At 40.3% G+C, this 12392-nt stretch overlaps 2 protein-coding genes across 3 annotated transcripts; one reads left to right on the forward strand and one right to left on the reverse strand.

Annotated features, from left to right (window-relative positions):
- Nucleotides 1–236: 236 nt before the first annotated feature.
- Nucleotides 237–3952, forward strand: pou5f3 (POU domain, class 5, transcription factor 3). Of its 2 annotated transcripts, XM_023403409.2 has the most exons (6): nt 237–501; nt 626–1404; nt 1561–1672; nt 1850–1980; nt 2330–2494; nt 2580–3952. In XM_023403409.2, exons 2-6 carry the CDS (start codon nt 646–648, stop codon nt 2838–2840), a joined length of 1428 nt encoding a protein of 475 aa, XP_023259177.1. In that variant the 5' UTR covers nt 237–501; nt 626–645; the 3' UTR covers nt 2841–3952. The 2 variants fall into 2 exon arrangements, with proteins under 2 accessions (XP_023259177.1, XP_087029357.1); XM_087173231.1 differs by lacking the exon at nt 237–501 and having other exon boundaries at nt 610–1404.
- A 1794-nt stretch (nt 3953–5746) lies between these two features.
- Nucleotides 5747–10388, reverse strand: fut7 (fucosyltransferase 7 (alpha (1,3) fucosyltransferase)). The gene is made up of 4 exons (XM_023403434.2): nt 10128–10388; nt 8261–8384; nt 7497–7655; nt 5747–7323 (listed from the first exon to the last, which is right to left on the reverse strand). Exons 2-4 carry the CDS (start codon nt 8261–8263, stop codon nt 6385–6387), a joined length of 1101 nt encoding a protein of 366 aa, XP_023259202.2. The 5' UTR covers nt 8264–8384; nt 10128–10388; the 3' UTR covers nt 5747–6384.
- Between the last annotated feature and the right edge of the window lie 2004 nt (nt 10389–12392).

Below are 12392 nucleotides of genomic sequence, written 5' to 3' on the forward strand. Positions count from 1 at the left end.
AATGTAAATATGCGTTTTAATGTGACTTAAAACTGTTGAATTATTAATGTTGTCCTGAGCAATGTTTAATTTCACTTAGTAGCTTTAATTTCACTTTAAAAGCAGAAAACACAGTGGATCTGTAAAAGGCTCAAACTTTATGTGAAAACACGCCCACTACTTTGGGAGGAATCAAGGTCATTCACAAACTCACCATCAGCTGTGCGCAATTGTCTGCGCCAGCCAATGGGTGACAAGATAGGTCGCTCTCCAACACCCGCAGCTGTGATTAGGAAAATCTGTGGGGCATTGGCAGGAGAGGAGCATTTGAGCTTGAAGGTGAGGTGAGTGGCGGTGGTGTGAAAGACGGGACTTCATGGAGTAGGCCGTAGGCGTATTGGTGGTTATGTTGCACCAAAACGGTAACTGCTTAGGCCTTTACATATTTTGCACAAACTCTTCATCCAAAACGGACTTTACTCGGACAGGCGCTGGTTTGTTTTTGGAGAGCATCACCCTCTGGTATGTTTTTTTGTTTTGGGTTTGTTCGAAAACTTGAAACGGATGAACACGTTTAAAATCAATCATCAATAATCTTTTTTTTGTTTGTTTGTTTTTTAATTTCGGGACGCGTGTTTGTTATCAGCCTCTCACACCGCTTGGAAGATGTCTGAAAGATCGCAGAGTCCTGAGTGCCAAAGCAGGCCTTATGACTTCAGCCGGGTCAACCCGTGCTCCCAGGTTTTGGGTCAAGATGGTTTGGGCAGCGCTGCGTCATTCCAGCTTCCTCACGGCGTTCTGCCAGACCCGAGTCTTCTCTACAACAAAACCGCTTACAGTGGCATCACACCGGCCACTGCGCAGACATTTTTCCCTTTCTCATCCGTGGCCAGTGACTACAGGGGAACCGACCTACAGGCTGGAGAGTTTGGGCAACCCAAGCACTGGTATCCCTTTGCTGCGCCAGAGTACACCGGCCAGGTACCCGGCGTAACTGCAGCTACCCAGCCTACAAACCTGAGCCCCCCCATAGCCGAGACCCGGGAGCAAATCAAACTGCCCGAGATAAAGACTGAGAAGGACACCGGCAATGACTTCTCAACGGAGATGAAGGGTCAGCAGTACCCGACACCGCCTGCCTCCGCCGCCATGCCCCATGGAGTCTTCTACCCTGCGGCCTGGAACCCGTCCTTCTGGCCGGGGATCGCCCACATTACCCCGCCCGGTAACAGTAATCAAAATCCCTCAACATCCTCCGCATCGTCCCCATCTATGTCCCCGTCACCCCCGAGCAACGGGCTTCCAGGAAACGCGTTTTTCAGTGTGAACCCAACCCAAGCTGCCCCCGGGCCCCAGACGCAGAACACGGCCTCCTCCACGCGGAGCAGCGGGTCCTCCAGTGGAGGGTGCAGCGACTCCGAGGAGGTAAGAACAGTCACTGCATCATGTCTTCAATGTATGAGTTTTAAAATTGTTTCCTTAGATAAGAAGCAATTGAGTTTGTAGGGAATAAGCTATGTCATCTAGGCCTAAATGTGTTCAAGTTCACCATTTCATGTTTTTGATTTCCCTGTCATGCAGGAGAACCTCTCCACTGAGGAACTGGAGCAGTTTGCCAAGGAACTGAAACACAAGCGCATTACTCTGGGTTTCACACAAGCGGATGTTGGCCTGGCCCTGGGTAACCTTTATGGTAAGTTATGTTCAGCCAAAACAAAAACCTGAAAATGACCTGAAAGAAAATTCTTCTGATATGGATCAGTGTTGCATAAACTGTCCCAACAGATTGGGACTCCGGTGTAGACGAACATTGCATAAGTTAACAATTCTGAGTTTATTGCATGTGATATCTGATGTTTTCTTTGCATAGGTAAGATGTTCAGCCAGACGACCATTTGCCGCTTTGAGGCTCTGCAGCTCAGTTTCAAGAACATGTGCAAGCTGAAACCCCTTCTTCAGAGATGGCTGAATGAGGCAGAGACCTCAGAGAATCCCCAGGACGTAAGTCTGCAACCCTGACATCTGCCAGCTACTTTACAAGACAACAGATGATCACCAAGGCTCATGGGATCAGTTGGTCTTTTCAGGCTGAGCTAACTTCCTGCTGAGCTAACCTGAACCAAAGCGCTCTGCTCATGTGAAGTGTAATATGCCACCTATTGGTCGTAATTTAGCCTTTTCATCACCACATTAAACCTTATTTGACCCTTACATGACTCACATGAAAATGGACAACAATCTGTTCTGTACACAAGTCCTGTTAGAGTTTACCACACTGTATGGCATGGCATACACATTCTAATAAGAAATGCTGTATTTAACACTAACACACTAATTTTTGATTCCACAGATGTACAAGATTGAGAGAGTATTTGTTGACACCAGGAAGAGGAAAAGGAGGACCAGTCTGGAGGGAGCAGTGCGCTCTGCTCTGGAGTCTTACTTTATCAAATGTCCCAAACCCAACACCCAGGAGATCACACACATCTCAGATGACCTGGGCCTGGAGAGGGATGTAAGTACCAAAATGAAGCAGTTCGCCTTCTGAAGAATATGTATCTACTTGGTCTCTGTTTGAAATGACATGCTGTTCTCACCAGGTGGTACGTGTTTGGTTCTGCAACCGAAGACAGAAAGGGAAGCGCCTGGCTTTGCCACTGGATGAGGAGTGCGATGGCCAGTATTACGAGCAGAGCCCTTCCCCACTAAACATGGCTCCCTCCCCCATTCCCAGTCAGAGCTACCCTTCTACCAGCTATCCTGGAGCCCCTCCTCCCACACTGTACATGCCCCCACTTCATCGGCCCGACGTCCTGAAACAAGCCCTTCATCCCGGACTTGTTGGTCACCTGACTGGATAAACGTGCTCAGGCACTCCCTGCCAAATCCATATATTTCATTCTCAAGCCTCTGTCCAACCCCAACTCTAGCTGCAGACGAGCCTCTGAATCCAACCACCCGATTGGCCGATAATATCGGTGGACCTCGGGATATAGAAACTTTAAGGCGGAAGGCTTTTCTCAACTGCAGCAACGAGACGAATCAAAGTAGCTTCTTGTTCCTGTTCTTATGCAGAAACTTAACAAATTGCCACGGGCCACATCCTCCAACCACAACCTGAAACTCTACAGCAACTGCTTTGAATGAAATGTTAAATGTGCCTTTGTGTTTTTGTGTTCTTGGATTATTCATAGTAAGTTATTCCATAAGCTTTAATCATTCGCAGTTTTCGAACAAAGTAGGATTTGGTGCTACAATATATAGTCCAGCTGTGGAATGATGGTGTAAATATGAGCAGGGTTAAAGAACCAGGGTATTCCTTCCACTTGTGCTAAATCCTGGGTATGTTTTCTCTGGTGCAGATGAGGAAGGATCTGGGGTAACAAGGGAATCGCCATGTGAGGAAATACCTCTTTAAGCAGAATTCATCTTTGACAGTTGGGTCAACATTTGTACGATACTTGTCCCATCTGAAAAGAGCAGCTGCAGTATTTGTCTAAACTGTCTTCCATTGAAATGGAAAATATAAATTCTCATTAAGGTGAATTTTTTTTTTTTCCCATTGATTTTTGCACAAGTTGCTTTTGTAATGTTGAATAATCTTTTTAAAAATGTCCTGTGTGTATACCAAAACCAGATTTTCTCCTATAGTTGTTGGGTTGTCATTGCCATCTTGAGCAAATATTTTAGCAGCAATGGGGGTGGGGGGAGATTCAACATATTTTGAAGAATTGTGACAAATGTCTTGTTACTCACAAATGTTTTAGCTGCTATGGCTTCCATTTGCACAATGTCAATATTTTCTCTACATGTCTCAGATGAATGGTAATGAGAGAAACGTCTGACCTGACTAGATCAACCATTGTCAAGTTGACAAACTGTATTCAAATACCTCATTTTGATTTTATTGTAAAGGGGTTTTTTGTGTTAATGATGAAATAACACTCGATCCTCACTGGAGTTGTATTTTGAAAAGTTGCTTTTTACTCGTATGACCATAAGTTTAGAAATGAAGGCATTAAATGTCACTTATTCTCCTTCACAATACCTCACATGACTTTGAATCCCTGAGTGACCATGAAATTATTAGCAAGAACCAGTTAAGAGTTGTCACTTATACATTGGAGTAATCCTTGCTAGCACCAGAGTTGCTTCAGTATTAATGATAAGCCTTAATATTACTGACTTGAATATTGACTGAAAGAGTGCAGTCATAATTCGACAATTAGCAATTAGTTGTAATACATTTTCTCAATGGAATGTAAATGGTTTAATTATAATTTATTGAAACATTAGCTACACAGATGTTTTCACTCATAAAGCGCATCTCTGTACCAAGTAACACTTTTTTCTTTCAAACATTTGCATGCAAACTTCTGAATTACTGTCTTTTCACCCCAGTAAATCTTTGCACATCCCACCAAAAGTAAAGCCTTCTTTGTTGAACCTCTATACTATTGCACCATGCCACTGTTGCTTTACAACCAATGGTTAACACCTGCAGAAACTACAAACGACAAACTTGATGAACTTTGATCTCCATGAAGCATGGTGGCAACCTGAGTCGTGAGTCTAACCGGAAAATGTCTCGTGTTTGAACACGCTGGGCCATTCGGTCTAGTTCACTTGTTTTTATTAGGAATGAGAGAAGGCCATTAACTAAACAGATTAAGATGAACTGACCAAACATGAAATTAGTCTTTTGACATACTAAAAGACAAATACAATACAGATGAAAAAAAATCAAATGTAAGCTTTTTGATAATTCATCTGTTTAAAGTTGGGCGAAAAGGTGATGAAAGTCTAACAAGCTTACATTTATTGTTAGTAATTATTTCATTACTTTCAGCACAGATAATGCAAATGAAGCAGTGCAAGGAATCATGGGATCAATTTCAAGCTGGAGGCGTTGTCCCTTTTGAACAAACTATTTATACCTTTATTGGTCACCTTTTTTGTATATTTTGGGGGCAATTCTGTGATTGCAAGGAAGATGACATCCATAAGAGTTTAACACGGAATGTGTCCCATCAGGAATCACACAGCATTCTTCTGTTGATGATGGGTAAGGATGTACTTAATCAACTTATTAAGTTAGTTCAGAGATTGTCATGTGTCTTAACATCTGTTCAAGCATGGATGGTAATACACAGAATGTGTTTATGTGAGTGCAATTTAAAGGAATAGTTAACATTTTGGGAACACTCTTATTACTGGTCTTGCTGAGAGCCAGACGAGAGACTTGATAACACTCTCAAATCTGTATGATAGATGTGAAGCTACAACCAGCAGCCGTTTAGCTTTAAACAGCATAAGGACCTGAGGCAGAGGAAAGCCTGGCACTGTACAAAGGTAACAAAATCTATAAGCTATATTAGCCAGCTGCTGGCTGCAGGTTCATACTTATACATTATTGTGGTATCAACCTTCTCATCTTACTCTCAGTAAAAATGTGAATAAGTGTATTTCCCTTCTGACAACACTTATGTCAACTGAGAGGTCAGGTGTTTGGTTTAAAGTGCTAGGGATCTATATCACTTGGGTCAACGTTCTTTATATGAAGTAGTTAAGGTATGATAGTTGTGTTGGTTATGTGAACTTATAAACATGAGCTGTTCTAACTGCTGAGAGTTCATTCAACTCATTAAAATAAGTTTAGAAAGAAACAAAGCTAAGAGTTAAAGAGAGTTAAAACTCAGGGCTGTCCTTTTTTGTAGTTGTGAAGAAATGTGACATTGTGTAAACTTGCTGTGTCTTTAATATGTGCAAAGGTTAATCGGTGTTTATTTTCATAATAATGAAAACCAATGCTAAATACAATAAGGTTTAATATTGAATTCAGTCCCTACCGCCAAACACTTTGAATTACCAAAGTCACCATGAACAGCCTTGCCTGCTATCTTTGTACTAACTCTGGTACAAAGTGGATTCTTCTGCTTCAGCTGGAAGTTTTTCATGTCAAAAGAAAACTCTTTCAAACTGAGGAGATGGAAAAGAAAAAGAAGTCTGAACTGACTGTCCTTGTGACTAAACAGTTGATTCAACTTCTGAATACTTTTGTAAAATAAGAGATTTAAATTTTTGGTTTTTAATCAATCAGAAAAAATGTATAAAAACGTTGGGGATGGTTTCATGAGTCTAGAGGATGTAATTCATTTTCTCCAGTAAATATTGCCTTCCCCCTAATTTTTAAAAAATCTTTTCATCCTTTTTCTGTTCATCTGATTAATACTGATTGCATATTTATTTTACCGGCACAGTAACAACATAAAATATGTATTTCAAGTCATGAAAAATAAGGTTGTGCTAGTGCAGCAAAACAAGGACGTTATGTCTGCAAATGTGCCAAAAAATGTGGTTAAATTCACAATTTGTCAATTACTGATCAACCACAATAGTTCAAGCTCAAATGTTATTAGCATTAACCCAGGCCTCTAGGTCAGTGTAATATTTCTGCTGAGGAAAACTGTTATACTGTGAGCAGATCTTACACAGTCTCTCTCTCCAGTCTGTGTAAAGTTTCACTTTCCACTGTTGTTTCCACGTAAAATATTCACTGTAGCGTTTCTTGTCCTCTGCCAGCTGCTGTAGATACTTTCCTAAATCTTTCACTGATGCAAACTCATCAACATGAATGAAAGAATGAGGCGGAGCTATAGTTTTGTAATCATTCAACGACGGTCCCAGGACAACAGGAACTGCCCCACCCTGATAAGCATTCCTCCACAGCTTCTCAGTGATATAATCTTTCGCGATCGAGTTTTCGAAAGCCAAATAGAAGTAGCAGCGAGAGATTGTAGGTAAGAGGGCTCCAGAGGTGAGGTATGCCTTTGTCCAATGCCCGTAAACCTTCACAGGGACTACGGCTTTGAGCTCACGGTACACTTCGCTTCTCTTGTGATGTGTCAAGTAATCGCTGACCACCCAACAGACCAGAGAGCTCTTATTCAGAGCGGCATCTTCTGCCACATGTTCTTCCGTCTCCTTTGGTATCAGCTCGCCATAGGGTGAACTGACATCAGCATCCCTCCTGTAGGTTATGGTGATGTTGAAGATACCTGCATACCGCCGCAAGTTTCCGTTGTGCAGAGGGGACTCCAGGGACATCCAGGCCCACCTCTGGTGCTGCGGTCGTTGGAGGTCTAAGGGCAGCTTCTGGTGGCCCTCAAGCAGCTCTCTGTTGTGGAAGACCACAACATCAGCTGAGGAAAACAAGGAGCGCTGGTCCACTAGTCTACAGCAAGGTATGCGGTAAAGGTCCCAGCACACATCACCCTGCAGGCTGTATGATTTCCTGAAGGGCCAGTACCACAGCAAGATGGTGGTCATATTTCTGCAGCTGCTGTTGCTGCAGCTGCAGCTGCTGTTGCTGTTGTTGCTGCTGCTGCTGCTGCTGTTGATGTTGCTGCTGCTGCAGCTGCAGCTGCTGTTGCTGTTGTTGCTGCTGCTGCTGCTGCTGTGTTGCTGCTGTTGCTGCTGCTGTTGCTGATGATGCTGCTGCTGTTGCTGCTGCTGATGCTGCTGCTGCAAAAGAAGGTGCTGGGATGGTTGGCTGCCAGGGTCTTTAATTCACTTGGCCATTTAATGAAAAGACACAGCAGTAAAACACAGAGAAAGCAGAAGAGGATGCCCTTCTTCATTGAATTGAGTAGAGTCTTTTTAGTGTTATCCTGCCCCTGTCACAAAAGGGAATTAAGAAGTAGGATTATGAAGGTGCAGTGAGGTATATGTGTCTTAACCTTTTGCCTGAAAACATGAAAAGTAGCCCTACACATTCAGGGACAATACTCAATATTAATTAGAATATCATTGTATCAAGTATTCATGTAATTTAAAAATGTACTCAAAGTAGATTAGCGGGGAACCACAGGAAGTATCAACACAGCTGATGAGCATGACCTTGTTCTGACATTATACAAACAGGAAAAGACACCGATTCAAAAGGGGATTCTTGGGGTGTGGTAGTTTTTGCTTTTAAATGTGAAGTAAAATCACAAATATAATTACTAATTCATATCCTCAGAATTATACAGACTGATGACACACCTTTTAGTACAAGCCATGCATGTTTTATTCTAGTGTTTGCATAAACATCAGACATGTCTGTAATTTACCAACCAGCTTAAAATGAACAGGGAAACTGCAGAAAGAAGCACTCTGCAAACTACAGAGCTCATTGATGTTGTAGATAATAGCTGATGATATACATTTTCTTACAAACTACAACTTTCTTTCTTTCTTCATATGTATTAGTTATTATAGCATTGCAATGATGACTCACCATCAGACACTCCAACAAAGCCTGTGACTGCCAGTATGAAGACACCACCCACTCAAATCAGAGACCATGACACGTCTCTGCTCCACCACAACTCAAGAGAAACTTATGTAAGCTTGTTTTTTTCCTATACAGAAAAAAGAAAGAGAGTATTTAGAGAAATAACTGCGCTAAGAAGCCTTAACTGCTGTTAACTGCCCCATCCATTGACATCCATCATTAAAATCAAGGATCACCCAGGATTCACTTTGGAAAAACAAAACTTCACTATCAGGTTATGGCACACAAGAATTTCATTAAATTTATAGGGTAACTGAGGGAGTATTTTTTTGTAATAAATCCAAAAGTGTCGAGCGAGAAAGAGAAATAGTTGATTGAATATCATCCAATTACAAAAAAAATGTTATTTGTGGTAGTGATAATTCTCTAGCTTCTTTAAAGTTGATTGGCTAACTGATACACGTGTTTTTTCTATGGGTAAAGTACATCATGAAATGTGAAATCTTTAAGATGAACAGAGAGCCGCATGGTGAACCCTGATCGCAGACTTCATACTACAGGGTTTCACTTTGCGTAAGACAAAGGAAAACTGAACTTGTTACAAATAAGGAACTGATAAAAACCCAGGAAGGATGTGAGCAAAAGGAGCTTTTGAGAGGTAGATATTTTTCTTTTTTGTAAGGTAGTGTATGAAAGTGAAAAAGTGAGCACACATATCAAAACTAACTTTAGTAACTTTCATCAATAATTTCATAACGACACATATATATTTACTATTTCAACGTTTGTGTAAACCTGTGGAAACTACTGCAAAATGTGAAATAAATAAAGATGGCGAAGTCATGGATGTCACAGATAAAATTAACCCTCAATATGTCTCTTATTTTATTAAGGAGCAACTTTTAATATCGTGCCCATTATGAAATTTGGATGGGACCTGATAATTCAAACTTTTTATTTCTTATGAGAGAAAACTGAATGGACTTTTCTGTCTAAAATAATAGAACTAGCAGGATCTAAATTATGTTTCATTTTCATTTAACCTTATAAATGATGTTGCTGATTACTTCATTCAGACTGACTGCCAATATTGCTTAAGTGCACTCATTCCGGTTTGTACTGGTCTTTTCTAACAGGGCAAGAAACAAAGCAAAACGTATCATCAGATTACAAGTTGCCATTACTATTATTACCCATATATGCAGCAATAAGTCCTGTGTAAATTGTTTGCTCTGAGGCAGTTAATACAAGCTCATTTGTCATGGCTTACACTATCTGAACACACAATAAACATAAAGAGCATCTCTGCTGCATAAAATACACAGAACCATGCTGCTAAACTATACAGAACAACACAAGAGAAAACCATAGCTACATTTTATTTCATTCCCCTTGTTTTGAGGCTTAAATCTTTACTCAAAACAACATCATTTGGTTGTTAACTACATAATGAGAAAAAGTAGTTTCTGATGTACAGCCATATGTACGCATGTCTTTGTAGAATATGGTAACCAGAATAATTAAAACACGAGGGCACCCAGATTTGATTTAATATTATTAGAGACATTCTTTTTGTAAGTGATCATGTACAATTGAGACTGAAAGACAATCTTTGTACAGGATGTGTTGAACGGTTTAGATTGGCAGTGGTGCTGTTGTGGGCTGCTTGATGCAAGTGTTATGCCAATGTACCTTCAACCCCCCCAATGTATTTATTCACTGACAGTGCAAAGTGCAAAGAGTGAGCTCTGACATTCAGATTTTTTACTTCTTGCCATAAAGAGAACAAAAAGAAAATACATTTCATATGTCTGACCATGATGACCAGATCGATACAAGAGAGAGAAAACCCAAAGCTTCCTCCACTAACCTGTTCATGAGTTCAGCGGTCTGTGCTCCTTCCTCAGTCAACACTGATATCATTTTTGGTCGCTGCTGGTTAGTGCAAGATGTGAAGCCTGAGGCGTCTAAAAAACAAAAACACGGCCGCTTTTAAGGAAGCTGAGGCGCGGTTCTCTGAAAAATATGATTTGAGCTCAGCATTGTGTTACCTGCTCCCTCCCTCTTTAGTTCCTGCCTTCTAGTAACTGCTTTTTCCTCTCCATTATCGCTGTGGTAGCACTCAACAACTATATTTGTGCACTGATGGAAAAAGAGGAAATGTTGAGCATGATCTTGCATGAGGATGGAGTTTACACACACCAGTGAGTCATCATCAGTGAATCTTTTGTGCAAAAAATATAGTAAAAATATTATTTTAATATTATTGATATAGACTTTTGCTTTTAGCAGATTTTTACATTACACATGTATTCTCTGAATAAAATATTATTCCGAACCAGCCTGAGCAGCAAAAAGCTGTGTTTTGTTGTCTGTAGAGGGGAAAAAAAGCCAAAATTGGATTTTATTTAGAATATTATTACATACTTGCATCTGCTTATCACATTTGGCCATCAATAGGTTCGCACCATTGGTGTCGGGTTTGTTAGCACTAAGAAATGAAATGAAATGAACAAGCAGAAGTCTCAGCAGCAGGAAACGGCAAACGAGTATTTCTCAAGAAAAAGGCTGATGTTACAGGTCATGAATGACTCCTCACTAGGTTTGTGAAATGGTTTACTCATACAGTCACAGATGCTTCCAAGTGTCTTTCTTTACCAGCTGACTTTCACGGCTTATGAAAATCTGATCAGACAATCCAAAAAATCATCAGAGGCACTTTTCTACACCAAAGAAACAGGACCAAATCATCTGTGCACCAGCTTCTTCTGCACATGCAATAAAAACTGTTTGTCAACCACATCCTAAACTGCAGCTTACATTCATGTCAAGTTCACAGTTATGCTATATGCTGTAAAGGCCACAAGAGGGGAGTGTGCTACAGAGTAAGGCTGACAATGCGTTCACGTAGGACTTGCGAAGGCTGGATCATCAACTGGAGAAAATGAGTGCCCTGGGCTCCCAGAAGCCCCTTGTTAATGCAGGTTCATGGTTTGTCTTTTGCTTTTAGTAGGTAATATGACTCACCGCAATTTCCTTTTTCTTTAGTTTTTTTTTTTTCTTTTTTAGAAATCCTAACCAATAAATTACAATAGCATCCAATGCATGGTCCTGCATTACTTTCCTTATCATATAAAAAGCAAGCCATTGTTGCTGGTTCATTTAATTATCATTGGGCAAATTATTTATTTGTTATTTATTATTTATTCTGTTTCACTCTTTCTACACTATGTAAAGTATATAAAGCATCTTGGCCACAATTCTTTTTCTTTAGGATGGATAAAGTTCAATCTTATGTTACTATCTTATTCTGGTTGTGTGGGAGAAAAATGCATTGGTTTTAGTATATAAATTGCTTAAGCTACAATAGTATATTTGTATTTTGATGTCTATTGTATTTTATATCAACTGTACTGTTCCATATGTGCTTGTAATCATATCTTGTAAGTATTATAATGTCATTATGATGTATAATGTAAGTATTATACTACTATATACACTATAATACTGGAAAATGGAAACTTGCACCGAGTGAAACTCTCAGAATCTCCGTGAACTACGTGAGTCCATGTCTACAGATGATTTTAATTCACTGATTAGGAGGGTTTCTGTGGCACCTCAAATAGTCAGGCTCGGGACCAAATTCAGTTACGGTTGTGAGAAGTGCAGCTTTAAAATCAGAAAAGGGCTTAGGTCCAAGAAAAACCACCACAGATGTTGCTTTACATGTCAGTCCTGTGGTGCAAATGTAATTTGAATTTTTTTTTCAAAACCCTTGAATTTTTGATTTTTAAATCATTTTACTGTACAGATACTCACCAGTTTGTTTCATGCATTGTTAAACAGTCAACCCAAACAATAGTGAAGGAAGGCGACGATAATTAGCACATGCCTTTCATTCCATCATGCTTGCTCAGGAGATTTTGGCATGTCAAAATTATCCATCCATTATATACAATTTACTAGAGAGTAAATGGCTTTAATTAACCTTGTACGATCTATGAATCTGACTTGTTCACAGGACAACGCCATTAATGAGTTACTGTCACACCCTTACACTTACAGCCTTGTATCTCTTTATTTCAGCTTTGCGTGCGTGCGTGTGTGTGTGTGTGTGTGTGTGTGTGTGGGGGGG

Source organism: Seriola lalandi, unplaced genomic scaffold (assembly GCF_002814215.2).
Source record: "Seriola lalandi dorsalis isolate HSWRI2012SDOR001 ecotype SW California unplaced genomic scaffold, Sedor1 jcf7180002054133, whole genome shotgun sequence".
Taxonomy (NCBI): domain Eukaryota; kingdom Metazoa; phylum Chordata; class Actinopteri; order Carangiformes; family Carangidae; genus Seriola; species Seriola lalandi.

Excerpts from the sequence above, each read along its gene's own strand:
- fut7 (XM_023403434.2), bottom strand. Across the intron at positions 7,324-7,496 it reads CCTTCTTTTGCAGCAGCAGC|AGCAGCTGCAGAAATATGAC; the intron begins ATCAGCAGCAGC and ends AGCTGCAGCAAC.
- pou5f3 (XM_023403409.2), top strand. The coding sequence starts at position 646 with ATGTCTGAAAGATCGCAGAGTCCTGAGTGCCAAAGCAGGCCTTATGAC. Across the intron at positions 1,405-1,560 it reads GGTGCAGCGACTCCGAGGAG|GAGAACCTCTCCACTGAGGA; the intron begins GTAAGAACAGTC and ends CCTGTCATGCAG. Across the intron at positions 1,981-2,329 it reads CCTCAGAGAATCCCCAGGAC|ATGTACAAGATTGAGAGAGT; the intron begins GTAAGTCTGCAA and ends TTGATTCCACAG.